The sequence below is a fragment of the Heloderma suspectum genome, chromosome 16, assembly GCF_057233095.1.
Source record: "Heloderma suspectum isolate Gila_16-S chromosome 16, 16-S_ref, whole genome shotgun sequence".
Classification (NCBI taxonomy): Eukaryota; Metazoa; Chordata; class Lepidosauria; order Squamata; family Helodermatidae; genus Heloderma; species Heloderma suspectum.
Genome location: NC_139473.1, coordinates 7,423,083 through 7,450,838, shown reverse-complemented (window position 1 = coordinate 7,450,838; position 27,756 = coordinate 7,423,083). Strand labels below are relative to the sequence as shown.

The following is a 27,756-nucleotide window of genomic DNA, read 5'->3' as shown; positions in this document are numbered from 1 at the left end:
TGGAGCGGATTCACAGCCCCACTGTAATCAGAGCCACCAGCCTCCACCGTCCATTTGTCCATCTAGCCCAGATGTGTCTGTTCTAGCTGGGAGCAGTTCTCCAGGGTCCCAAGATATATACTGGAGGTAGCATATAGCCATCATGACTAGTAGCCATTGATAGCCTTACCCTCCATGAAATTGTTTAATTCCGCAGCAGGCCTGGGGGAATGTAAAGGGTTGCAGTAGTAAAAAAATATCTTGCGGGCAGTGGGCCTATCTCCAAAATAGTCTCAGCACCTTGGATAGCTCCCTTAGTGGTCTGGCTGAAACCCGGAATGGATTCACAGCCCTGCCGAAACTGGAGACACCAGCCTCCACTGCTTTGGGGGTGGGGACCCCTAGTAGCCAAATCAAAATGCTTGGCAGCTACAGAACACTGACGGGCTGAGAGGGAATGGAATCAGTTGGCCAGATCTCCAACCAGGAGCACTCCATCTGGCACCATTTTGTTTCACGTTCCACCTATAATTCTTTATTGTTGAATGTTCCCCCTCTTCACAGCTCCAGTGTGGGAGCGCTCATGTAGCGATATGAAGGCAGTTGCCTACTGCCCATCTTTGCACTTCAAGGTCGCCTGAACCGGGCAGCTAGGAGAATCCCTCCATCCGGTTTTGCACTCTCCCTCTCCAGCGCCGGACTGCACAGCCATACAGCGGTGTTGGTTTTCTTGTTTTTAAAAAGGTATGTAATAGCGGCACGATTCCCCTTTATATATCGCACACATACATCCCGCCATAAAACAGCGATTACTCCCCACATCCCAAAATGAATATGAGCCGAATATGATGTTATTACCAAATCATAGTACTAGTATGACGTTCATAATATCGATCAACTGATTGCCTACAAAAGGACAATGGTTGCTATGCCATTCCGAAAGAAACCTGGAAAGTGTCGTTTGCAAACGGGGAAGGGCCAGGGATGTCAAATAAAACTCCCAGCACCTTCATCCATCGGTAATTCCTGGGATCCTTTTTTGGCAGGGGAAGTCACAGCAGCAAAAGTGGAATAAAATTGATAGGAAGGTTGAAGCACAGATCAGCTGTCGGTGTACAGAAGCCGGGAAATAAGGGATGCTTGGATCAACTTTTTTGTTGAGTGGCTATTAAGGCGAACCCTATGCACCCAGCGTTCCAAAGGGGCCTTGTCTTCAAGGTGGCACTTCTGACGGCCGTACAGGGGAGACAAAGACACCGACGTGCGCCGTTTCCAGTGTTTGGGACGGCTTGCCCAATAAAAAGCAACACGGAAGAAAGAAACCATCGTGCAGCATTTAGTTTTGTGATGACAATCCGGGGGGGGGGGGAAGCAGGCCCGTGACGGCAACACCACAGTATGAAAGTTGGGTAAGTCGCTCATGAAACATTGGCTAGATTCATCTTGAACCTCCATAGGACCCACCCTCCGGAAAATAGCAAAGATTGAAGCCAGTGAGGCTGGCGTCACCTACAGACGGAGTAAGATTTTCAGTTACTTCCAAAAGCAGTTCAAGGAGTGGAAAAAGGATCCACGGCCAACCGCAGCAACATTCAGTTTCCACTGAACTGATGTCCGCTCAAAAAGAGGAGAATAACGAGGAAAAGGGGGAGGTATCAGCTCTCCATACGTGCCCCTTCAAACATCACCAGTCAACTGACGAAGACCCTGTGTGGACAATGGGCGTCCCCCCACGCCATGTGCAAATCCCCTTCCTTTGCTACGATAACTGCTCAGTAGGCCTTATCTGAATATCACCGATCTGGAAGAGACAATCGTGCATGTCAACCATTGTGTTGCAAAACCGTTTCTGAGTAAGAATAAAGGACTGTGGGAACTGGAAGGAAGGTGCACGCATGTTGGCACATCCATTTGGGGCTCATGTAACATTCACCTTTGACACTCTTCACGCCACCCAGAACATCTAAATTAGCAATGGACGACATTCCACCCACAGGCCATATCTGGCCTGTGCCCCGCCCCCGAATTCAGGGGTACTCCCCCAAAATCTTTTAAAACCCTTTTATTTTTGCAAACAAAATGGCGTCTAGACCTGCCATGGAGCACCTTGCAAACAAGCTAATTTTGGCCTTTCGATACTCTATAGGAGCTATGGACGCCATTTTGTTTTTGTTTATTTCTCCCATTTTTGGCTCCCGGGGCGGCAACAATGGCCCCCGAACCCCCCAAAGTTGCCCACCGCTGATCTAAATGGGGCCACACCTTTCTCTTCCAGATGTTCCACAGCAACATTTGTGAATCTCAGCTAGAGATGGGTGAACTCTTCTCCCCATATATCTCCATTCCAATATATGGAATGGGCCACTTCTTTCCAAGTACTGCAGAGTACTTTTCCAGAAAGCTCGGGCTTTCCTCAAGAATTCTCTGAAAGGGCTCAGGAAAGAATGAGCCCCTTCCGAATCGAGACAAGGAGTAGAGTTCAACCATCTCTAGCCGAGATTCACAAATGGATCTCTTCCAGGTACTGCTGATGGTAGTATCTGGTTCCTTACCGCCATCTTGCAACTTCGTCTCGACTGTCCGTTACCTTCTCCTTCAACCTTTTGATGAACATCTGAGACCCTTATTGGTGCCTATGGGCTCCCGCCCAGCAGGAACGTATCACAGCCCATTTCTGAGGTCCCTCGTGGCTCAGAAAGAAGCCTCAGGACCCACATGAGCCAGGGGTATCACAGAGCCACAGCTGAGCACTTAGGGTTGCAAGCGGAACTTGGCCACAGGCCATTATCTCTCTTATCCTCTGCACATCCAAAGGAGATGGGGGCCGGTTGTCTAGGAGCGAGCCAGAGGAATGCGTCCACTCAAGTGAAAAGATAATCCCTGCGGCCGCACTCTTCCGAGCACGCAGCTGACGCAGCGGCTTAGAGACGCCGATTAGCAGATGCGAGGCCTAGCAGAGGGGGAAACGAGCCTTCCCTCTTTCTGCCTGCAATTACGGAAGAGCGGAGGCACGCTTCTGACTTACCTGTACATGAGGTGGCGCACTGAGGACATATATAACAGCATTGGCCATATCTTCGGCATTTAAACACTGGAAAGAGAGGCAGAAACAAAGTACCAGTAAAATTAGTTCTGGGACTCACGAAGGAGATAAAACTTTCAACAGGCTCTGGAGGACCTTTTCATTAAGCCCTTCCGCTCCTCCTCTGTTTCCATTTCAAGGTTTTAGCCCTTATTTTTGAAAAATCTCCAGCCCTCAGCTGTACCATTTTTCTGGCAATTGGGTGTGTGTGGGGAGGGGGGAGAGCGCTTTTTCCACTATGAACATCCCAGCACCTGCCCAGTGCCAGGGGGTCTCAAACTGCAATCCCCTGCAGCCTGCGTTGCTTGAAGAAGAAACCTGGAGAGGTCTGAGCCAGGATACGGATGCCACGGACTGGAATCCATCTCTCCCTAGGAATCAGAGGATCCCAGACGGCAGCACCATCAGCGTAGGACTGTGGGGCAGATGCCCAGTGCCCCATGCAGCAAAATGAGCATCCGGGATGCCTGACCATATTTTGAAATAAGCAGCATAATGCACATGGCCATCTAAAGCAGGGGCCCCCAGCCTTTTTGGACTCATGGGCACAGTTGGGGATTTGAGAAACTCTGTGGGCACCAGCACAAAATGGCTCCTATGGAGGATGTGGCTAGTCACGTAATGGCTGACTTGGGGGCCTGGCTAGTCAAGAGGTCGGGGGGAGAGACAGCAAGGCTAGAATCTGGGAGGGAGGGGGAAATGGAAAGAGTTGCTTCCTGGCCCCACAAAATCTTTTTTCCATCCACACAGATCTTTCTCCTTTGCCCCCCCCTCTTTCTCTCTCCATTCCCAGACTTGCTATTTCTCTTCATGCAACACCGTTCCTTACTATTTCTCTCCCTCCCCTAACCCTAGCCTTCTTCTTTCTCTCCTTTCCTAGCCCCTAGCCTTGCTCTTTGCCTCCCGCTGACACCTTTATCTTGCTCTTTCCCTCTGCCAACCCCTTTCCTCACTATTTCTATACCTTCCCCATCCCGAGCCTTCTTCTTTCTCTCCCTTCCTAGCCCCTGGCCTTGCTCTTTCTCTCCTGCTCACCCCTTTTTCTTGTCATTTCTTCCCACTCCCAAACTTGTTCTTTCTCTCCCCCAACCCCTTTCCTCGCTCTTTCTCTCCCAGCCCCATCTCGAGCCTTCTTCTTTCTCTCCCTCCCTAGCCTCTAGCCTTGATCTTTCTTTCCCGCTCACCCCTTTATCTTGCTGTTTCTCCCCGCTCCTACCTCTAGTCTCGCTCTTTCTCTACCCTCTACCTTTTCCCTTTGCTTTCTCTCCCTGCCCAATGAACACCTAATCAGCGGTAGGCTCAGGAACAGGAAGGAGAACCAGGCGTCCTAATGTTTTTCAATTTTTTTATTAAATTTTTTTTGAAGGGGGCAGGGCGTGAAGAGCTTTACAGGCACCATTGGAGGTGCCCGGGGGTGCCATGTCACCGTGTTGGGAACCCCTGATTTCAATCAAATCAAATCAGTTTATTACGGTCATAGACCGACAACTTAGAAGATAATTTCAAATGCATTGTTTATATAAACGGTCGGATTTAAAATCAAAGGAAGAAATATCACTAAAAAACAAAAACGAAACACAAGTTAAAATAGCCTTAGTTACAATGTAACTGACCTAAAGAATTCTCCCCTCCACCACTGTAACGCAATGGTCCAGTGTCTAAAATTACCTAACTGCACCACTGATCCAAGACATATTGGATGCTATATTGCCCCATGCTATATTGGATGCTATATTGCCCCATGCTATATTGGATGCTATATTGCCCCATGCTATATTGGATGCTATATTGCCCCATGCTATATTGCCCCTGTCCCTCCTGCTACTCCCTCAATCCAGGCAACTCCTAGGGTGAACAGATGTAAAGGAGGACAGATGTAAAGGGATTCCGCCCTTTAATAGCTGTGTAAAAGAGGGAATTTCTGCAGGTGTAGAAACTGGCAAGCAACACCTGATGAAATTCCCTCTTCTACACAACTGGCACTTTTGGACAACAACTCCCAGCATGGCCAAGGATTGAGGGTGATGGGAGCTGCAGTCTAAAACATCTAGAGGACATCCGCTTGGAGAAGCTTGAAGAGCCTTCTCCAACCCAGTTATGGGACAACAACCCCTATCATCCCCAGGTAGCATGGTCAGGGGTCAGGGATGATGGGAGTTGACATCCAAAACATCTGGAGCAAACCAGTTTGGGGAAGCCTGGTCCAGAGGAGTCAAATATGCCACTGGGCTCATTTCCCCCCCACCCCGCCCAACCCATTTGCTCGGTCACCTACCCGAATGCTCTCGTACAACGCTGCAGCTCTCTCTGGATCGGTATCGTGCAGCTTAAAAGCAAATTCAGTTTCCACCAATCCTGGAGATATACACTAAGGAAAGGAAAGGGGGCAGCGGGAGAGGACAAAAACAGCAACCTAACAGGGTTTGTAACTCCTATTTTTATTATCAAACCAACAAAGAAGAAAATATGATCCTTTCTAGCAGCACGAAAGGGGCAAACGCCCCAAGCAAACCCAGCGATTGCTTAGAATGGACCACTGGAGGCTGGTGATCTGATTTCGGAGGGCTGGCCATACCCTTCTGGGTTTCAGTCAGAACCAGCCAGAACTCTGAAGGTGCTATCCAAGGTGCTGAACCCATTTCTAAAGGAGCTTTCCTTTAGAAATTAGGGATCGGGTTCAGCACCTTGGTTAGCTCCTCTAGAGTTCTGGCTGACGCCCAGAATGGATTGACCACACCTCTGAAATCAGAGCCACCAGCCTCCGCTGGAATGGATGGAGTTTCTCTGATCCCTCTGGGGCAGCCTGGTGCCCTCCAGATGTCTTGAACTCGGGCTGTGCCATCTGGGAATGATGGGAGTTGTAGTCCATCTGGACAGCACCAGGTTGGGGCAGGCTGCTCTAGGGTATTGCCATGGGGACGTTTAATGGGCACAGCTCCACGCAAATAATCCTAAAGAAGGGATCAGCAGGATGGATGAGAAGAACGACCACAACCTTCTCCTCTCTACCCCCACACAGCAGGTCCCAACCTGGTGCTCTGGGGCTCTCTGATGGCCACGCCCCTTTCCCCAGCCCCACCCTCTTTCCCACGACCACCAGTCATTCGGTGGCGTCCCACCATTTGTGCAGGGCTTTCCCCCATTCTAAAAGGTTGAAATGCCTCTCAGGCTTAGTTCCAGGCAGGAAGCGCTTTCAGCTAAAATATGCCAGCATTTTTGGCATTTTGGCTCCATCCCTTTCGCCTTTGGTCCCGCCCACCACTGGAATGCGGCCCCAGAGAGCTTCTCCGTGATGGAATTCAGTCTACGGGCTGAAAGAGGTTCCACACCCTGGCCACAGAGTGAACAATACACATATGAACACATAAAGTGGCCTTGCGCCATGTCAAACCAATGTCCGGACCCAGTATTGTCGACACTGACTGGCAGCAGCAGTTCACCAGGGTTTAAGGCAGGAGTTTTCCAGTTCTTCCTGGAGAAGCCAGGGATCGATCCCGGGACCTTCTGTGTGCAAAGCAGGGGCTCTACCCCTGAGCTACAGCTCCTCACCCATTAACCTAGGAAGCTGCCTTACATCTAGTCCAGCCAGCGGTCCATCTACCCATCTGTTGTCTGCACTGACGGGCCACAGCTGTCTCGGATTTCAGGAAGAGAAGGGTCCTTCCCCTGTACTACTTTTAAGTGGGGCTGCTGGGACTGAACTGCCGTCCTCCTTCATGCAAAGCAGCTGTTCTGCCACGCCCCCGAGTTTGAACTCACCGTGGCCCGTATGTGCGTCTTGGCTTCTCGCAATTCCTGCCGGAGCCCTTCGGTCAACGCCGTGACCGCATACTTTGTGGCACTGTAAAAATGCACGACAGACTGAGGAGCCACAATGTGGCCACTCATGCTGGGGGGAGAAAGAGAGAAGGACAGAGAGGGGGGGGCAGAGGCAGAGGAGAAAGACAGCCAGACAGACAGAGAGAAGGAAAGAGACAGAGACAGAGAGGAAAAAGCCAGAGAGAGAAGGAAGGAAGGAAGGAAGGAAGGAGAGAGAGAGAGAGAGAAAGAGAAGGAGAGAAAAAGAGACAGAGAGAGAGAGAGAGAGGAGAGAGAGAGAGAGGAGAGAGAGAGAGGGAGAGAGAGGAAAGAGAGAGAGAGAGAGAGAGAGGAGAAAGAGACAGAAGAGAAAGCCAGAGAGAGAGAGAAAGGGAAAGAGAGAGAGAGAGAGAAAGGGAAAGAGAGAGAGAGAGAGAAGGAAGGAGAAGGAGAAGGAGAGACAGCGACAGAGACAGAGAGAGTCAGAGGAGCAAGAAATACAGAGAGAAAGAGAAAGAAAGAGAGCGAGAGAGACAGAGTCAGAGGAGAGAGACAGACAGACAGACAGACAGACAGACGATTCTGGTTATAGGACAACAGAACTAGGCAAACTACACAGATGTTATATGACAGACTTCCCCAAATGGGCATCCTCCAGACATGTTGGGGCTACAACTCCCATTTTCCCCAGGGAAGGCTGTAATATGATGTAGCTGCCCTAAGTATATATTTGTATATTGTTTTAATCCATACTTCCCCGACCAGGTGCCCTCCAGATGTGATGTGCCCAAGGTCATGTTGGCTGGGAATGATGGGCATTGTAGTCCAACACATATGTAGTCTAACATCTGGCTGGCTGGGGCATGCTGGGAGTTGTAGGCCTTTTTTCTGCCTAAATATGCATAGGATTGCGCCTTTAATCAATCAAGACTACATACATACGCCTCCCAGTTATCACTAGAAGGCCTGGTACAAGATGCAAGCAGGTCACACAGAGAACGGTCGTGCTTGTAAGCATCCCACGCTGATGTTCAAGTGCACTTTTATCACGTGCGTTGGCCCGTCTGCACATAACGTTAGCAGATGGGCATCAGTCACTCTCTATTTGAGCTACTTCTATATCGCTTGATATCATGAGATCTCTAAGCGGTTTACATAAGAAAAACATAAAGTACCATATAAAAGCAAAATGAAATAATACACACTTTTAAAGTACATTTCAGAAATGATAAAACAGAGCAGCCACATTACACAGTAAAAGGGCCAGTTCTGTGTGACGCGTTGCATCTTGTATCAGGCCTTCTGGTGATAACCAGGAGGTGTATGTACATATTGTTGATTGATTAACAGTGCAATCCTATGCATGTTTAGATAGAAAAAAGGCTTACAACACCCAGCATGTCTGAGTAAGGTGGGTCTTCAAGGGGTGTCTAAAGTTGGCCACAGCGTCCGCCTCTCAGACCACACATGGGAGAGTGTTTCAGAGAGTGGGTGCCACTCCCGAGAAGGCCTAGTGATGACATCCTGTTGGTCGTGGGGCAACAAGCAAGGCCTCCTCCTTGGATCTCAGGGGTCAATTTGGCATATATAGGGGAAGGTGCTTGGCTTGGTATCCTGGGCCCAGTCGTTTAGGGCTTGGAGGGTCAACAACATCACCTTGTATGTGGCTCGGTATCTAATAGGCCGCCAGGGCAGTTCTTTTAGCACAGGGGCAATGTGAGCATGGCCGGATGCCCCACTGAGCATCCTGGCTGCTGCATCCTGTGCTAGCTGCAGCTTCTGAACCAGGCTCAAGAGCAGCCCCACACAGAGCGCATGACAGTAACATGAATGCTGACACATAAAAGGGCCGGTGTGCTTGGCAAGCACCATGGCAGCAAAGCTGGCTGGGGAGTGCTGGGAGTTGTAGGCCTTTTCTCTGTCTAAACTTGCGTAGGATTGTGCCCTTCAATGTGTACAGGCATAGTACATATACCGGCTTTCCACGGCAAGGGTGGGTAACAGGCATCCCAGGGGAAACCACGTGGCCTCCAGGGACGTCTCACTTGGCCTTCAGCATAGCCCCCCTGCCAAAACCTCCTCCTCATTCTTCCTCTGCTTCCTTTCTCCAATGCAGAGATAAAGGCAAAGGGCTCTTTAGCCCGCTCCTCCCCCATGTGAACAGAGGAGTCTTGGCAAAGCTCCCTGCCCCACACATTCTAAGGCAAAGGACTCTTCAACCCCTTCCTCCCCCGTGTGATCAGTGGAGTCTTGGCAAAGCTCCCTGCCCTGCTTGTTCTAAGGCAAAGGGTTCTTTAGCCTCTTCTTCCCCCGTGTGATCAGTGGAGTCTCTTCCCCCAAGTGAACTGCCACTGAGTTATCGCATTATTAGGTGCCTCAACCGCCGACCGCCATGCATGAGCCAAGATACAGGCAAATGGGAGCGAGCAACTGAAGGGAATAAGGGGATATCTCTGCCAAAGCCTCTGCTCCCACTCATACTGGGGAGGAGGGAGTTAAGGAGCCCTTTGCCCAGGTCTTAGAGGCAAAGGGCTCATTTTTGCCTGAGTCTCAGCTCACGCAGGAACAACTCACTAGCATATCCAACTTTTGCTGTCCGGACAATCTTTTGCCCAGTTCAGAATAGTCTGCTGGTTCGTATGTCGGTGGGGCAGTGACTCCTCTCTGGGTTTCAGTCAGAACTCTAAAAGAGCTATCCACGGTGCTGAACCCTATCTCCCAAATGGGTTAAGGACCTTGGGTAGCTCCTTCAGAGTTCTGACTGAAACTCAGAGTGGATTCACTGCCCCGCTGACATCGGAGCCACCAGCCCCCACTGGTTCAGAGTACTGCCTGGCCAAAAACCAGTTGCCGACCAAGACCGTACGGTGTTGCTCGACACAACGGCCGTCCTGCATGCATCCATCTCTCCCACCTGTTAACGTTAATGATATGCCCGTCATCAATGCTTCTTTCCTTCATGGACTGATAAGCTTCCCGGGTGCAGATGCTCACGGCCATCACATTGACCTGGAGGAGCAGATGGGAAGTGAAAGCCAGAAATGGATCCAGACTCATAGAATCACAGAATAGTAGGGCTGGAAGGGGCCTGCAGGACCATCGAGTCCAACCCCCTGCTCAGTGCAGGAATCCAAGTCAGAGCATCCCTGGCAGGTGGCTGTCCAGCCTCGTCTTGAACGCCTCCAGTGTGGGAGAGCCCACCGCCTCCCCAGGTAATCGGTTCCATTCTCATATTTCTCTAGCAGTCAGGACGTTTCTCCTGATGTTCAGCCGGAATCTGGCTTCTTGTCACTTGAGCCCATGATTCCGTGTCCTGCACTCTGGGATGATCGAGAAGAGATCCTGGCCTTCCTCTCTGGGACAACCTTTCAAGGACCTGTAGAGCGCTCCCCTCAGTCAACTCTTCTCAAGGCTGAACATGCCCAGTTCTTTCAGTCCCTCCTCATCGGGCTTTGTTTCCAGTCCCCTGAACATCTTTGTGATGACTCTTTGCATTTCCGTTGTAGCTTCGCACGTTGGACCATCATAGGCAGGGGAGGTCTGCAGCTCCAACTTCGGTGGGGCTTTGAATCCACTTTGGCTTTTAGTCAGAACCAGCCAGAACTCTAAAGGAGCGATCCAAGGTGCTGAACCCATTGGAGAGCTCCTTTAGAGTTCTGGCTGGTCCTGACTGAAACCCAGAATGGATTCACAGTCTCACCAAAGTCAGAGCCCGCAGCCTCCCCAGTCACAGGTAAAACTGGGAATCCGTCTCAGAGAGCAGCTCAAATTCCCGCCTGGGAAAAGGGCGGCGGGTTAAGACGCCAACAAGGAGACGTTCAAAGGGCAAAGAAGTAGCTCTGCTGCATAGGGCTGGGGATTCCCCAGACAAATCCCAGAAGAACAAAAGGAGCAAGAACTTTGGCCCAGAACCTGTTGAGGTCCCGATATCACAAACAAACTGGCGTCGAGGAGGTAGAGCCTCTATGCTGCTTAACCGACACGGAAGAGCAGGGGTGTTGCACCTCTTTCAGCCCGAGGGCCAAATTTCAGAAGCTCTTAGGGGCCGCATTCCAGTGGTGGGCGGGGCTGAAGGAAAAGGGGTGGGGCCAAAGGAAACGGGGCAGGGCCAAAACCCCAGCCTATTTTTGCTTAAAGCTCTCACTGGCAGTTCCTAAGCCTTCAGGGAGGCATTTCGACCTTTTACAAAGGGAGAAAAGCCTGTACAAAAGCCGGGAAACTGCCAGACGCTCCTTAGTTGGGGGGAAAGGGGGCAGGGCCAGAGGGAAGGGCAGATGGGCCACATGACTTGTGCACAGGGCTTTTTAACCCCTTCCTCCCCCGTCTGAACAGCAGCAGAGGCTTTCGGTCTCCGACCTCAGGCAAAGCAGGTCTATCACCCCACCAGCCCCCACTTGGTTTGCTTTGGCCCCCAGGTGGCTCCCTCCCCCTCTTCTCCCCTACTCACATCTATCATGGTCCGCCAGCCCTCTGTCTTGCCGGAGAGCAGGGGCTCCGGCCGCGCCAGGCCGGCATTGTTGATGCACACGTCAATGCCCTGGTGGAGGGTCTTGATGGCGGAGAACATGGAGAGGATCTCTTCTTCCACAGAGAGGTCGCACTTGTACGGAATGAGGACGCCCGGGTAGCCGGCACTCTGGCACTCTGCTGCCAGTTTCTGGAAGAAAACACAGGCCAGGCTGAAAGGGGAGAGATCCAAATCTATTCTTTTTTTGCATTTCTTTGTTTGCTGGACTGCACCCTGCCTTTCTCCCAAGAAAAATGGCACTCAGGGAGGCTTATAACTGCAAATAAAACTTGATGAAGACAGGAGTCCCTATGGTCCCCTGGGTGACAATCCCAGGGACTGCAAGAGGACTCGGGAAACCCCTCCGAGGTCAGAGACAGCGCTCTGACCTTGGAAGGGGGAGCCAGAGATCCGGCCCCAGGGTCCTCTCCCTCGCAGACAGCGTGGAAAGCACCCAAGTGCCTCTCCAAGCTCAGAAAAGTGACCTTGGAGGAGGAAAGGGGGCATTCCGGTGCGTGGGGAGGGGAGGAGACGGGAGAGGCCAGGATACCAGTTATCCTGAGCTTCCTTTCCACCTCTGAAGTGCCCTCACTAGACAGGCTGAAAAGCTCGTTTGGCGAAAATAGAGATCGGATGCTGGGGAGGCAACGATCGCCTCCGCTGCTCCTCCTGCCCTGCCAGCTTCAGCCCAGCAGGGTATCGGAATCTCGGAAGTCCCCAAATTCAGGGGCTTCCGAGCAATGAAGCCTAACAGTACATAGGATTGTGCCCTAACACAATCATAAAACGAATGCGTTAAAACACAGTTAACAACACAGTGATCACAGAATTTTAAAAAGGCATCCGACCCAGCAGACCTGCTTGAATAAAAAGGTATTTGCCTGCCAGTGGAAGGAGCCGACCTAGCTTCCCTCAGCAGGGAGTTCCACAGACTGGGAGCGGCCACTGAGAAGGCCCTCTCTCGCGTCGCCACCAAACACACCTCTGACGGTCTCAAAAGAATTTATCACAATTGATCAAGGCTAGGGATGAGTAAGACATTCACTCCACTGAATTTCTTGCATGAATTTACCCAAATTTGCACCTCCTGAACCTTTCAGCAAGCCAAGACAGAGTCGCGTTCAGAAATTGGCAGTTTTGCAAGCTTGCTGGTACAGCTCATCCCAGGAAAAATGTAGGGGAGGAATGCACCCATTAGGGGAAAGTGCACACAAAATGCATATACTTGAGAAAAGTGTCCACAAAACAGCCTTTCAGCAACCTGAAATAGTTGTGGGGGAAATGGCATATGTTTAAAAATGCGCACAATATGTGTGCAATGCTGCATACACAATGAAAAATTTGCACGCAAAATAAGTGCAGATTTCCGTACCGACTTTGTATTATTATTTTTAACAACTGCAAGCTTGTGCAAAAATGGGAGGGGACGAACTCGAACACAAAAATTCAGCCATCTCGGCAAGACCGAGATTGACAGATCCACCCCTATTGAAGACACGTGAGCATTTTTGCCAGAGCTCAAGTGCCAAGAAAAATCAGTCCAAAATGGAGCTGCAAGCAAAAGTCCAATGGCTGGGAAAACTCAGCAACTCGCCCAGGTCCCACAAGTGATTAAGAGCCCTGCGTGACAAGGAGCAATGACTCACGGATCCAAGGGTCCCCAGATTGATTCCCAGCTGCAGCTCCTGACCATTTTTTCGAGTATTTATTTATTTTAAATTTCACAATGTTCGTTAAGTCGTTCTGCTAGCACAATCATCCTAAAACTTCTAGTTTTTTCCACCATACAATGACAGTAATGCAATGCATCTTATATAGGTCACTCAAGAAGACATCCCTTCTCCAAAACACTTCAAGATCTTTACCTTTTCACATTTCCTCCTATCACAGAATCACAGAATAGTGGGGTTGGAAGGGGCCTATAAGACCATCGAGTCCAACCCCCCCGTCAAAATATTCCTGACAGATGGCTGTCCAGCCTTGTCTTGAAGGCCTCCAGTGTGGGAGAGCCCGCCACCTCCCTAGGGAATGGGTTCCATTGTCGCATTGCTCTAACAGTCAGGAAGTTTTTCCTGATATTCAGCCGGAATCTGGCTCCCAGTAACTTGAGCCCATGATTCCGTGTCCTGCACTCTGGGATGATCAAGAAGAGATCCTGGCCTTCCCCTCTGTGACAACCTTTCAAGGACTTGAAGAGCGCTATCCTGTCTCCCCTCAGTCTTCTCTTCTCAAGGCTAAACATGCCCAGTTCTTTCAGTCTGTCCTCACAGGGCTTTGTATCCAGTCCCCTGATCATCCTTGTTGCCCTCCTCTGAACCCTTTCAAGCTTGTCTGCATCCTTCTTAGAATGTGGTGCCCAGAACTGGACACAGTACTCCAGATGAGGCCTCAGCAGTGCTGAGTAGAGGGGAACTAGTACTTCCCAGGATTTGGAAGCTATGCTTTTCTTAATGCAGCCCAAAATAGCATTGGCCTTTTTTGCAGCCACCTCACATTGTTGGCTCATATTCAGCTTGTGATGAACAACAATTCCAAGATCCTTCTTGCTTGTAGTGTTGTTGAGCCACGTATCCCCCATCTTGTCGCTGTGCATTTGGTTTCTTTTTCCGCGGTGCAGAACTGGGCATTTATCCCTATTAAATTTCATTCTATATACGTTCTATATTTCCTCAGCCCGAAGTTGCCAATAAGCAATTTCCCCTTCTTTATTCATCCATAAATTTTATAAACAACTACATCAAAGTATTGAAAAACCAAATCCCACTGGAACTGAAATTCAAGAACTTCACAGCTAGGGGAAAAAGTTGGAGCCACGATGTCACGGCTAGACGGCATGGGCCGAACTTTCAGCCACAGCATCAAGAAGAGGCAATAGTCATTAGGCAGACCAAGGACCTCAGAAAGACAACATGGCACAGAAAGGAAAAAAAAAGAGGCTGGCTTTTTCCCCCTCTCCCCTGCCCACCCCCCACCCTTTTTGCTCATGGCTGGCTCACTCCCTACTTCAGGTGACGAATTTGAGATGTCAAAATGTTTGTCTGACACTGTTTTATTTGTCTGTTTGTTTCTCTGTCTGTTTGTCTTTTTGTCTGTTTGTTTTGTCTGTCTGTCTGCTGTTTGTCTGTCTGTCTGTCTGCTGTTTGTCTGCTTGTCATCCTCAGCCATCAATCTCTTCACAGTCCCAGCCTCTAGAAGTCAGAGGGAGAGGACAATGACATTGCAGGGAAGGACAGGCATGTACACTGCATGGAAGCTTACGTGTGGTGCGGTGGCGAGAGTATCAGACTGGGAGCAGGGAGATCCGGGTTCTAGCCCCCACTCGGCCATGGAAGCTCACTGGGGGACTTTGGGCCAGTCGCAGACTCTCAGCCCAACCCACCTCGCAGGGCTGTTGTTGTGAGGATAAAATGGAGAGGAGGAGGATAATGTAAGCCGCCTTGGGTTCCTTGCAAGAGGAAAAAAGGCGGGATATAAATGCAGTAAATAAATAAATAAAGTCATCACTCTAGGTTGTTTATTTCATTTAGGACATTTCTAATCTGCCCAGTAACTAATGTTCTCTGGGTGGATTGCAACCACTTAAAAACCCAGAACGCCAGCTCCATGCTCACCACTCCGAGTTCGGTGGATGAAGGGTGGGATACTAATGGGATTAATAAAATAATAATAAGATGAGCCAGTCGAAGGTATCTCCTCACATAACGAGCCCTGCGTTGTAGGTTCTGCACTGTGCAGGGGGTCAGACTGGATGATCTCCAGGGTTTCTTTCCATTCTAAAATTCTATGATCTGAATGCAGACGGAGCTGTGCAGTGGTTCTAAATCCCCTTACGGCTCCCTCTTTGTCAATGGAATCTTAAAAGCTTTTGAAAATATATTATTAAAATAAAAATAGCTAGAGAGCAACAATGAGGAAGAGAAATGGTTGCTGATTGATTACACCGCTGCCCACGGAAGCCAATAAGGAGCCCTGCTTTGTCGAGGGAATTACGAGCGAGTTTCCCTCGAGAGTGTTTAATCCGCCACGGAGGGATGCAAAGTGTTCTGGAGCACAGTCAGCAAAGCGCTCCAGCACACAAGAGCAGACAAAGGTTCAATCCCCCCTTGCTGCCCCATCTGGATGATATTGCATTGGGCAGGGAGGTGGAGACAAGCACAAGACGACCCACATTGAAGTCAATCCATTTTCCATCCTGAACACTTCAGAGCAGGCAAACCTACCTGTAATGCACACCTGCACAACAGCCTTGGCTTAGCCTTGGGATCTCTTTTGGACACTAGGGCATCACTATCAAACAGATGAAGTTGTCAGCCTTGTAAATAGCCACTAGCCTGATTGCCTCGGGCGAAGAAAGGGCTCCCTCTAGTTGACCGTAGAATCATAGAGTTGGAGGGGACAGCTTGCAGGCCATCTAGTTAGAACATCCCCAGCGGATGGCTGCCCAGCCTCAGTCTGAAGATCTCAAGTGGGGGAGAGGACCCCCAACCAAGGAGGTTGAAGATCTCAGTTTGAAGATCTCAAGTGTGAAGATCTCAGTTTAAAGTTCTCAAGTGGGGGAGAGGACCCCCAACCAAGGAGGCTGAAGATCTCAGTTTGAAGATCTCAAGTGTGAAGATCTCAGTTTAAAGTTCTCAAGTGGGGGAAAGGACCCCCAACCAAGGAGGTTGAGGATCTCAGTTTGAAGATCTCAAGTGTGAAGATCTCAGTTTAAAGTTCTCAAGTGGGGGAAAGGGCCCCCAACCAAGGAGGTTGAAGATCTCAGTTTGAAGATCTCAAGTGTGAAGATCTCAGTTTAAAGTTCTCAAGTGGGGGAAAGGACCCCCAACCAAGGAGGTTGAAGATCTCAGTTTGAAGATCTCAAGTGTGAAGATCTCAGTTTAAAGTTCTCAAGTGGGGGAGAGGACCCCCAACCAAGGAGGTTGAGGATCTCAGTTTGAAGATCTCAAGTGTGAAGATCTCAGTCTGAAGATCTGAAGTGGGGGAAAGGACCCCCAACCAAGGAGGCTGAAGATCTCAGTTTGAAGACCTCAAGTGTGAAGATCTCAGTTTAAAGTTCTCAAGTGGGGGAGAGGACCCCCAACCAAGGAGGTTGAGGATCTCAGTTTGAAGATCTCAAGTGTGAAGATCTCAGTCTGAAGATCTGAAGTGGGGGAGAGGACCCCCAACCAAGTAAGCAGCCAAGAAACATATTCCAAAGGGGTGTCTTTAAACTGTAAATGACTTGCATAGATATGCGTGGGCGGGGGGAGATTTATATGCCAGCCTTCAACCGTGCTTCCAGCATATTGTGTGGATGGGTTAGTATGCCTGCTAGCAGTGGTGGCACAAAAAGAGAAGAGGGTGGGGTGGACCCCTCACCACGGATGGACCTGGGGGCACCTGGGAACAGAGAGTGACAGCGCAGCAAGTAATTGCCCAGAACTAAGATGGCCGCTTATGAATCACCAAAACAGAGGAAATGCGCCATCCAAAAAAAAAAAGGACAAAAAAGGATGGCAACATGCATAATATTTGCATGTGCTAATTTATATGTCTATATGCACATTTGGAAACAATTATTATAATTCAAATAGAAATACAATACATCTCAACATAGCACGGAAGGCTGTGAGCCGTGTCCCTTCCTGTTCAGTCTGTTGACCCGCTGTTAACTACAGGGGGACCACAGTTCTGACGGTTCTTTAGGGTTAAACTGGAGCCAGACTGCTCAGAGGACTTACTCCGTAAAAGAGGACACCTGGCTGCCCTACACAGAACTGGAAAAACGGAATTGCTCAAAGCTGCTTACAGACATAAAAAACGTCACCCGGCGTCGAAACACAGTAGCAAGTGAATCGCAGCAGCAAAAAGTCCCAAACTAACTGTCCATTAACAAAAATGAAGCAACGGCAGAGTCCAAAGCTTGTTTCAAGATACCTGCAACCCACTTGTAGCCCTTGGGTTGGGTCTTCAAGAACTAATCTGTTCTCAGGAAGAGTTTACTTGGAGCTGGTGTACTTGGTCACCGCTTTGGTGCCTTCGGACACGGCGTGCTTGGTTGAGAGGGGGGGATATAAACAGAAATCTTTTTTATTTATTTTTTAAGAAAGAAATTCAACACTCGCCCTACAGGTCCTTGACCCTGATTAATAAAGGTACAACTGTTGAATAATAATAATTACTAGTGTTGTTTTCCACTAAAGAAACCAGTCCTGGGATGGTGATGTTCCACGTTGTCTAGATTCTGTGACTGTCCCTGTAGGCTGTGGAGTCCAGACATCACGTGACACCCAACTCTCATTTTAGAGGCTTGTCACAGTCTCCTGGGCTGACACCCCACAGATGGGGTGTTCTTTCTTGTTAGCATCAAAGCCTTTCTGAAGAGGGGGAAAGCATCCGTCAGCAGGCGGAGGGGGGAGGTTTGAGCTGTGGCCGACGGAACGATTAACGCTCACAGCCAGAGCTAGAGGCTCGTTTTTGTCTTCTGCACTGAGCATCACTCCATTAAGGCCGAGGGAGGTTTCATCATCACGACTGGACCGAAGTGAAGAAATGAAAATTAAAAACATGATTTGCGTGGCTATTAAACCCTTCGCCGGAAAGGGCAGGGGGAGAAAAGAAAGTGCGACAAGTACGAACTGCTTCGACCGCAGCACGGGCTTTGCAGCGTGTGCATGTTTTAAACTGCTGGCATGCTCAAAATAAAGAAGCAGATCTGCAACATCTTTTCTGAGATGGGGCAAGCAGAAAGGTGCACTCTTCTCCCAAGTTCGGCCACACCATTCCGTGCCTAGTGCGCAAGTGTCAAGACGCCGGCTGATGACATCTACAGGCAGGTTGATTCATGAGGCTTCTGGAAGAGAGACGGCGTGCGGCTTCCTCTCTGCGAACGATTCCTCATCACAACCGGATTGGGGGCGGCGGCGGCGATGCTGTGATTAATTATACATACAGCCTATGCTGGAATCTCTCTCTCTCTCCATAATTTCGGGGAAGGGACTCCCTACCTTCTCTGTACCGGAACTCAGCAAGGGCAGTTCATAAGAGCCGAACGTAAGAGCCCTGCTGGATTAGATCAGTTCTAAGCCAGCATCCAGGGCTGGCCCACTCATGAAGAGGGGCGAATCCCCAGCCTCAGGTGGCGGAGAGGAAGGAGAGGCAAAATGTGTGCTCCCCACACCCGGAGGACGTGCCACGCACACTTTGCCACTGTGTCTCCTGCCCCCTCCCTCCATGCCCCATGGCCGCTGCGGTACAGGCGATCTCCAGGGACACCCTGCCCACAACGCCTGGCTCTAAGGGAGGACCCCTCCAAGGCAGGCACTTGGGCCTGCTTGGCTGTCTTTACAGTCGCGCCCGTCGCTTTTCCAGCTGACGTGGTTTTCCGGAGAGCTCGGCTGTCTGCCGCTCGCTCTAAGAGGATCCGCAGTGGAGGAGGGAGGGAAGGAAGGAGCTGAGGGGGAGGGAGACAGACACGGCCAGCAATGGGGGACCGTGGTGGCGGCAACCGCAGGCAGTGGCAGCAGGAGAGCTTGCTGCCACCATCCTGCTTCCCAGAGCGGCTCCCCTCTGAACAACCCACAAACAGGGCATAGTTGGCAACAGGTTCCCCCCCCCCTCTTTCTGTGGCTCCCCAGTAACTGGCAATTGGAGGTATACTGCGCCTGAACATTGAAGATCCATGACAAGTAGCCATTGACAGACCTCTCCTCCACCACGAATTTACCTGCCCCCCTTTTGAAGCCATCTTGGCAAGCAAGGCTACCGCTGCACGCCTGCACAAACAGCTCCCTGCGTCTTTGGTTTGGCCTGCAACCAGAACATTGGGGGTGAGGGGTTTAAATCAGCACCAGAAAAAATAAAGATAACCACACTGCGCATGCAGCTTGCGTGCTTTTCCAGCATATGGACACCCCTGGCGCCAGGTCTGAAATGGAGATAGGAGAGCTTCCTTGGATGTGTCCAGGGGGCAGGGTTTAGTGGAGACATCCCCCCCTGGAGGAATCCCCACGGTTATCTTCCCCTGTTGGGAGGGGGAGTGGCATCCTTGTCGTTATCTCCATTCTCAGATTGGAGATAACCGCAGGTGGAGAGGGAGTCGGCCAGCACCAGGAGGAACAATTGCTCTTCCCAGCACTGGCCAAGTCCATTCGCATGGCACCCCCATGAGGACAACACATGCCACGCAAAGACCCTGGGAGGAAAGGCTCCTTCCAGCACCAGCGGAGTCCCTTCCTCCGTGCTGAGAGTGGCATGGAACTCCAAGGGCCAGATTCCATTTCAGGGAAGCTCTTGGAGGCCACATTCCAGGGGTGGGCAGAGCCAAAAATACCAGCATCATTTTGCTTCAAGCGCTTACTGAGCCTTGGGAGAGGCACAAAAGCCAGGAAACCACCAAATGATCGATGTTTGGGGGCAAAGGGAGTGGACCCAGGAGTGTGGCCCTGGAACAGGGCCAGCCCTATCATTAGAGCAGAGTGAAGCGGTCGCTTCAGGCAGCAGATGCTGGGAGGTGGCAGCAGGCTGTTGGTGGAGAGGCCTGTGTGCCAGGCAGCCTGTTTTGTGACCCCTCAGCCAGCCTCTGCCTCACAGTGCAGAGGAGGGTGCTATCAGTGCTGAAGACAGGTTCATCTGCCAGTCCAGTCACCTTTCAAAGGTGGAATGGGAGGGGGCGCCATCGTGTTCTTCACCTCAGGCAGCAAAATGACTTGGCCCGCCCCTGCCCTGGAGGGCTGAATAGGGACCCCAAGAGGGCTGGATTTGGCCTGAGTTTCTGCATCCCTGCTATACACCAATGCCAGTGATTCCCAAGCAATGTTCTCCATGGCTTCCAAGATATCCCCAAAGCCTGGCCCAAACCCAGGGCGATTACCTTGAGAGACAGGATTGCAGCACCGGCTGATAACACCCACGATTGCTTGGGTGTGTGCTCCGAGAGCTAAATATAAGCTGGACACTGAACTCCAAGATGGGAGCGCCCAAGGCTACTCGGCGGATGTGTTATTCTTCCAACAGTAAGCACCTAGAGAAGGTAGATTGTTGCCAAGTCAATGATTCCCAAACGTCTATTAGCCGAGGCCACTATTTCGAATGGACCCTTGACCCCTGCAGTCAAAAAAGGTTCACTTTTAGATAGGGTGGCAATGTTTAATCCATGAAATCAGTTGGATCTGTCTTCCCCAACTTGGTGCCCTCCAGATGGGCTGGGGGACACAACTCCCATCATTCCCAGCCCAACACATCTGTCTCGCTCTGAGGACCCACCTCATGTCTCACTCTGAAGGTATGGCTCGTATACGCTTTCGGTCGGGGCTGAGCCAAGAGGCAACCATCAGAAGGGAGTCAGGAGTCACACCAAGGAACCAGGAGCCAAAGGACAAAGCCAGAAGGCAGGGCCGAGGCGTACACCAAAATGCAACAGTGTCAGAAAGGCTGCACAGGCCAAGTCCCAGCCTAACAGGAAGCACTTTACAGCACTTCCTGTCTCTGAAGACCCCATGGCCAGCAGTGACAGTCCAGAGCCTGAGAGTACTTCACTGCCTTAGAAGATGCTCTAAACCACGCACACCACACATGGCAACTGCCCACAGAGCCGAGGGTTCCCAGTTCTACCCCTGGGGTCCAAGTGGATACGCCTGCAATAAAACGGGTGGCCGAATTTTTACAAATTATCGATTAGATCTGTCTTGCACCTCCCCGGCAGGCCATTACCTTCTCCACCCTTGCCGAGACGCCTGGCCTCCTCGAACTCAGTGTCAACAATGCCAATTATTTGTCACAGCCTCTGCTCATAAACCAGCCCAACCTTGGCAGGGCCATCCATGCTCATAAATGGCACCTTTGATCCATTGCTATCACCGAGCCATTTATTGCTCTCGTGCCCTTTAACACAGCTGCCTTTTGGAACCAGACTTCCGCTTGAGCACGCATGGGATGAAGATGTGCGCATACGGATTATTAAGTGAGCTCCTTCATGAATGCCCTTTATAATTCTCATAAGAACATAAGCAGAGCCCTGCTGGATCAGACCAAGGGTCCATCACGTCCAGCGTTCTGCTCACACAATGGCCAGTCAGCTGTCGACCAGGAACCCACAAGCAGGACTCAAGTGCATCAGCACCTTCCCACCCATGTTCCCCAGCAACTGGTGTACAGAGGCTCACTGCCTCTGGTCCTGGAGGTAGCACAGAGCCATCAGGACTAGTAGCCATTGATAGCCTTCTCCTCCAGGAATTTGTCCTACCGCCTTTTAAAGCCATCCAAATTGGTGGCCATCAGTACATTTTGGGGTAGCAAATTCCATACTTTAACTCCACGCTGTGTGAAGACGTCCTTCCTTTGATCTGTCCTGAATCTCAGCTTCATGTGATGGGTTCTAGCATTATGAGGGAGAAAAATGTCTCCCTCTCCACATTCTCCATACCAGGCATATTTTTGTAGACCTCTATCATGTCTCTACTTTCTCACCTTTTCTCCGAGCTGAACAATCCCAGCTGTTGTAACCTTCCCTCACAGGAAGTCCTATTACCCACATGCAGACAAGATAAGGAGGATGTGGTTGGACTCCACCTCCCATCATCCCTGGTGATAGGATGATGGCCAGGGCTGACGGGAGTTGGAGTCCGACAACTTCTAGAGGGCCACAAGCTAATATCTCAACTTTCCTTCACGGTGCTCAAGGCAGCGTACAGAGCCCCCACCCTAGTTTCACCCCTACAACAACCCTGTGAGGTAGGATAAGGTGAAAGATGGGAACTGTCCCACGGAGCTTTATGGCAGAGCGGGGATTTGAACCTGGGTCTCTTCGATCCCAGTTTGGCTGTCTAAATGCTACACCAGGGAACCTCTTTTGTCCTGAGGGCGGAATTCAGTTTCGATGATGGTCTCAGGGCTGCGTTCCAGTGGTGGGTGGGCCCAAAGGCAAAAGGGGCGTAGCCACAGGCAAAGGGGGCATGGCCACAGGCAAAAGGGGGTGGTGCCAAAAGTACCCACATACTGTCGTTTAAAGCTCTTACCGCCAACAAATAAGCCTTAGGAGAGGCACTTCAACCGTTTCGAATGGGAGGGAAAAAACTTGCACAAAAGCCAGGAAACCACCCAATAATCTGTGGTCAGGGAAAGGGGGTGTGGCCCTCTGGGGAAACCAGAGGGCCGAATTGGGGCCCCAGGTGGGCCAGATTCAGCTCATGAGCTCTACAGTTCAGCACCCATGCACTACACCAGTCAAGCACTCACCCATAAGCGGGACAATGGACTTTTGGCATTCGTCTGGCACCGAGTGTGGGAAAAGACACAGTTACCTGAATTCTTTTGGAATGCTTCTCCTATTGTATACAGACCTACCACCACCAGGGTGGTATTATTATTATTATTATTATTATTCAATGCTGACAATAATATATAAAAGTATACAAAGAAATAATAAGACCAAGGACTGTCAACAATTTAAACACTAGAGAGTATAATCACATTTACGAACAAAACCAGTAAATACCACAAGGTTCCCAATAATACAGAAGGCTGCCACCAGGGTGGGTTATTAATCAATGGCTGACAGTTCACAATTTCTCGGTAATCAGGCTGGTTAAATTAACACCAATGTTGCCGCGTGACACTTCCCTGCCGGCGGTCCACCGCACGATATGCGAGCCGTGAAGCAGCGGAAGCCATATTTCCATATTCCAAGGGGCCTGAGTTTCTCTATTGCTCAGTCCCACCAGCCTCGTCTTACGGAGGAGAAAAAACATATTACTATTTTCCCTGCAGTCTAATATTAATAAAAAAGCAAATCCCACACGTACATCTGAACTACAATCGGCAAAAAGATGCGTCCCTCGTATTGTACTACCGAGTAACAATACCTGGTTCAGATGTAACACTAGACCATAATTTCACATTACGTGCACAAGCTTGCTCTGTTCTCCCTTTTGCTCTGGCGTGGCCATGAAAACGAGAAGGGTCTGCATCTGTTTTCAACTAACTGCTATTTCCCATCTCATCCAACCAGGAGCTGTAGTTAGATTTAACTGTGGTTTATCCAAACAAGCCAGGATCAGAAAACCACGGTTTGAAGCTGGCTTGTCCCGACAAACCACAGCTGAAACGAATCACCGTTTGTCCCCAAAAGCTGCCTTGTAGTCATAGAAAGCTATGGAGTCATCTCGAAAGGGCATGGCTGGCTATCCCCAAAATAGGTTCAGCACCCTTTAGAGTTCTGACTGGTTCTGACTGAAACCCAGAGCAGATTCACTGCTCCACTGACATCGGAGACACCAGCCTCCACTGGCTGGCTGGAACGTTGAACAGGAGCACCCTACAATGTGTCGATTTTGCTTGCAGGTCCCTCTAGTCATGCCAAATCGCCAGTGTGGTAGCCTTCTCCTCCGTGAATCTGTCCAACCCCCTTTTAAAGCTATCCAAGTTGGTAGCCATTGTCTCCTGTTGTAGCAGCGAATTCCACTGTGTTTTCGAGCCCCAGGTCTAAAGTTGAGAAAGGGATGCATATGCACGCACACGCACCATGGAAATCCCAATATTTACCTCAGCCACGATTGCCCCACGCTACCTCAGGCACGACCGCCAAATGCAAATAAAACACGCAACTCTTGGGAAGCCCACAACCCACAAACCTTTGACTCCTTTGTAAACGTTGCTCTTAAAGTCCTGTCTGATTTTTCCCCAGGAGATTCCCCAGCCCCCAAACCAGTTCTCCAACTTAAGAGTTCCCCACTAAGAATTTTTCTGCCTGTCCACTGAGGATCATAGAAAAGCCAACATGCACAATTTACAGTTGATATGACTTCCCTAGGAAACATAGGGAGCTGCCTCCCCGTGAGCCCGACAACCGGAAACGGATAAAAAGCAAACACCTGATCTGTTTCAGCCACTAAACCCTAATGCAGGCCTGTTGGATCTCTTTCAGATGGAGGGCTGAATTCCATTTCGAAGAAGCTCTCGGGGGCCGCATTCCAGTGGTGGGCAGGGCCAAAGGCAAAAGGGTGTGGCCAAAGGCAAAGGGGGTGGAGCAAAATACAAAAAAATGCCAGCAGACTTTCGCATAAAGCTCTTGCTGCTAGGAGGGGCATTTCAACCTTTTAACATGGGGGGGAAACTGCACAAAAGCTGGGAAACCAGGAAATGACTGGTGGTCAGCGGAAGGGGGCATGGCCATCTTGGAAGACCAGATAGGAAGCCCAGGAAGGGCAGATTTGGCCCCTGGGTTTGAGGTTCCCCACCCTTGTTTTAGCTAAATGTTTCTGGGAACGTTATAAGCAGGACCTGAAAGGAACGCCCCTTTCCTGCCCTTTGACCCGATTGTCTGGAATTCCAGGATACACTGCCTCCAGACATGGAGGCTCTATTTATCCATCCCAGCTAGACCTGTCTTGCTTCATGAATTTGTCAAACACACACACACGCGCGCGCGCGAGTGTGAAGACATCGACACAGCCTGCATTGCTTTCCATTTGCGCAATGGGACCAGCTACCTTGGTGGGTCAGCCTGGAATCGTGTGTGCTACTTTAAGCACCGTGGGCATCCCTGGAACAGCACTGCCCTAGGCAGATGCCTAGGCATAGTTGTACGGTAAAAATGGCCCTGGCCATAGCAGTGACTGTTGGCATCCCTAAGAAATTAGCAAGGCACTGAGAGATGAGGCTGGGGTAATTGGAACCCAGGGAGAAGAGCGTAGCCTGAAACAAGAGATGGGGACCCGTGGACAGAGGCCACATTTGGGCAACATGCTAAACCATTGTTTACTGTGATGAGAGGAAGCAGTGAGCCTCTGTGAGCCTCCGAATCTTGTGCTGTCCTCCTCCCATGCCCCCAAAAGCAGATCGGAACCTTTTGCTTCCATTTTTCAACGAGCTACAGTTTAGCGTGTTGCCCAAACCCTGAACTGTGGCTAATCTTAACTATGGTTTGTTGAAACGATCCAGCTTCACAACCCATGGTTTAAAGTTGGTTTGAGTCACGCAAACCTTCATGAAGATTAACCATCGTTTGTCAGGTTCCGATGACACGACAAACTGTGGCTAATGTAAACCTGAAGCAACATTTTCCGAACTCCTCCTCACGTCTACTGCTGGAAGAGGAGCAGGGAGTGTGTGAGCGGTTTGTTCTATGGTTTAGCCCGACATCTGAATCAGACTGAAGACAGCAAAAAGAAGAAAGACTGGGGCAGACACGAGGAAGCCTCTCTTCCCTACCCCGTATCTCTATGATGCCTCGCCTTATTTATCTGTCTCGCCTTCCCCGCTATGCGACAGCATTCAATTTGTGACTGCCTACTCAAGTCCTAAGGGAGCTCCAACCCCTCTTGGGAATAACAGGACAGACAACTTATGAAGCCATTATTCAAATGCCCATAGAAGCAGGCTAGATGGGCCCATCCCTCTTGGGGAAAACTCTATGCCCTGGAGGACCATTTGCCTGTCATCCTCCTGTACAGTTATTGTGGATGTAAGGAACACGCTGATGTGATTTAAAAGAAAGAGTGAACAGCCAGAGAATTTAAGAGTCCAACCTGAAAGACTTCAAAGGCCGCACCTGTGGGGTTTTTTTTTTAAAGCGGTGCCCATCCTGCATGCCTTCTGGGAAAAGAAGGTGCCGTAATTCGATCAGCGAATCGACAAGGACACTTCCGAAATCGCAGCAATCGCTGGAAAAACGCTAGCCGGGAATATATATTTTAAACCTGACTGTACAATGAAGAGTCTTCATACAGGCAGGACAAGGTACAAACCATTAACTTGATACAGATGACCCTTTCAAGAAGAAGCCCCGAAAAATACCCTGAGAATTTATCTAAGTCAAAAAATAAATTGCTTCTTCTTTAAAGGTATATTACATCAGCTGTAAAAGGGGGAGCAATATTTTGGCACGGAGCTCTCATTTGCATCAAGCAAACAGAAGAGAGGGAGGTCATTTCTGGATAACCCCCTTGCAAAGGAGGAGAAAAAGAACATTTCGCTTCTTCCCATTCAGCCACAATCTGCTCAGCTAACGTGCCCCACTGCCCCCTCCCCAATTCCATCGTATTCCCCTTTTACAACCTAAAGGCACAAGTTACCCCCCCCCCCTTTTCTACATGGCTTCCCCACCCATCCAACCAACACACACATTCCCTGGGCAGATTTCTCAGGGCCCCAATCTATACCACCTGCTCTCAGCATTGTCCACAGAAGGGATGAACGGGGGGGGGGGGTACGCAGAGGTCTCCCCAAATGCTTAGGGTCGTCTCCCTCTGGGGGAAAGGCGAGAAAGAGAGAGAAGCAATAGGGGAGACCCTCCAAAAAAAAAAAAAAAAGAAGAAGAACACAGCCCTCTCTTTTCTGTTCTTTTCTCCTCCCTCTTTCAGCCGGTCCCTTCCACTCAACTTCCTGCCTCCTCCATTTATTCATTCATTCATTCATTCATTCCCAGTCCTGTTTCTCCCCACATCTCTCCCCCCTTTTCTAGCCCATTTCCCCTCCTCCCCTCCTCCCTCTCGCATTCCCTTATCCCTTCTTTCCCTCTCCTCGTCTTTCATTTCTCCCCCCTTCCTCCTTCCCCCCACGCCCTTCATCCTCCTGCCCTCCCCACTGCCCTCCGTCGGCGTCTCGCTCTCCTTTCCCCTCACCACTCCTTTCTTTTCCCCCCTTCCCCCGCGCCCTGGCCCCATTTCCCTCCCCGCTTCCCTTTCTGTTCTCCCCTCTGTGTCCTTCCTTCTTCCTCTCTTCCTCCTTCCCCCGTCGTCCTCCCTCCCTCTCGCTTTCCCCACCTTTCTTTCCATCTCCCTTCCGCCTTTTCCTCATTTCCCCATCTTCCTCTTCTTCCTTCCCCATCTTCCTTGCCTCTTTTCCCTCCCTCCCTCGACCGGCCTTCCTTCCTTCCTTCCTCTTCTCCTTTCCCAACTTTCTCTTCCCATCTTTCTCGTTCCCATCTGTCTGCCTTTCCTTTCCTCTCCTTTCCTTCCTTCGCCTTCTTTTTCCTTCCTTCCTTCCTTCCTCTTCTCCTTTCCCAACTTTCTCTTCCCATCTTTCTCGTTCCCATCTGTCTGCCTTTCCTTTCCTCTCCTTTCCTTCCTTCGCCTTCTTTTTCCTTCCTTCCTTCCTTCCTTCCTTCCTTCCTTCCTTCCGTTCTTCTCTCTCTCTCTCTCTCTCTGTTGCCCCCCCCCGCCCCCCATATACCTCGATCTTGTCCACGCTCCGGGCGCAGCCCACCACCTTCATGCCGCGCTGCACCAGGGCGCGCGCCACGGCCGCCCCGATGCCCGCCGACGCGCCGGTCACCAGCGCCACGCGGCCCTTCCAGCGCTCCATGGCCCGCGGGCCGCGCCGGGCTGCGCTCCGCCGGCCTCCCGAGCGAGCGAGCGAGCGGCTTCCTCCGGCCGCCGCCTTCCTTCCGCGCCGCACTCGCGCCCGCCCGCCC

At 50.6% G+C, this 27,756-nt stretch overlaps 1 protein-coding gene across 4 annotated transcripts; it reads right to left on the bottom strand.

Annotated features, from left to right (window-relative positions):
• Positions 1 to 494: 494 nt before the first annotated feature.
• DHRS11 (dehydrogenase/reductase 11) lies at positions 495 to 27,756 on the bottom strand. Of its 4 annotated transcripts, XM_084823260.1 has the most exons (9): positions 27,516 to 27,756; positions 20,218 to 20,367; positions 19,072 to 19,154; positions 11,307 to 11,516; positions 9,774 to 9,868; positions 6,821 to 6,950; positions 5,337 to 5,429; positions 3,005 to 3,070; positions 717 to 1,780 (listed from the first exon to the last, which is right to left on the bottom strand). In XM_084823260.1, exons 3-9 carry the CDS (start codon positions 19,090 to 19,092, stop codon positions 1,739 to 1,741), a joined length of 657 nt encoding a protein of 218 aa, XP_084679386.1. In that variant the 5' UTR covers positions 19,093 to 19,154; positions 20,218 to 20,367; positions 27,516 to 27,756; the 3' UTR covers positions 717 to 1,738. The 4 variants fall into 4 exon arrangements, with proteins under 4 accessions (XP_084679384.1, XP_084679386.1, XP_084679387.1 ...); XM_084823261.1 differs by lacking the exon at positions 27,516 to 27,756 and having other exon boundaries at positions 20,258 to 20,367; XM_084823258.1 differs by lacking the exons at positions 19,072 to 19,154; positions 20,218 to 20,367 and having other exon boundaries at positions 495 to 1,780.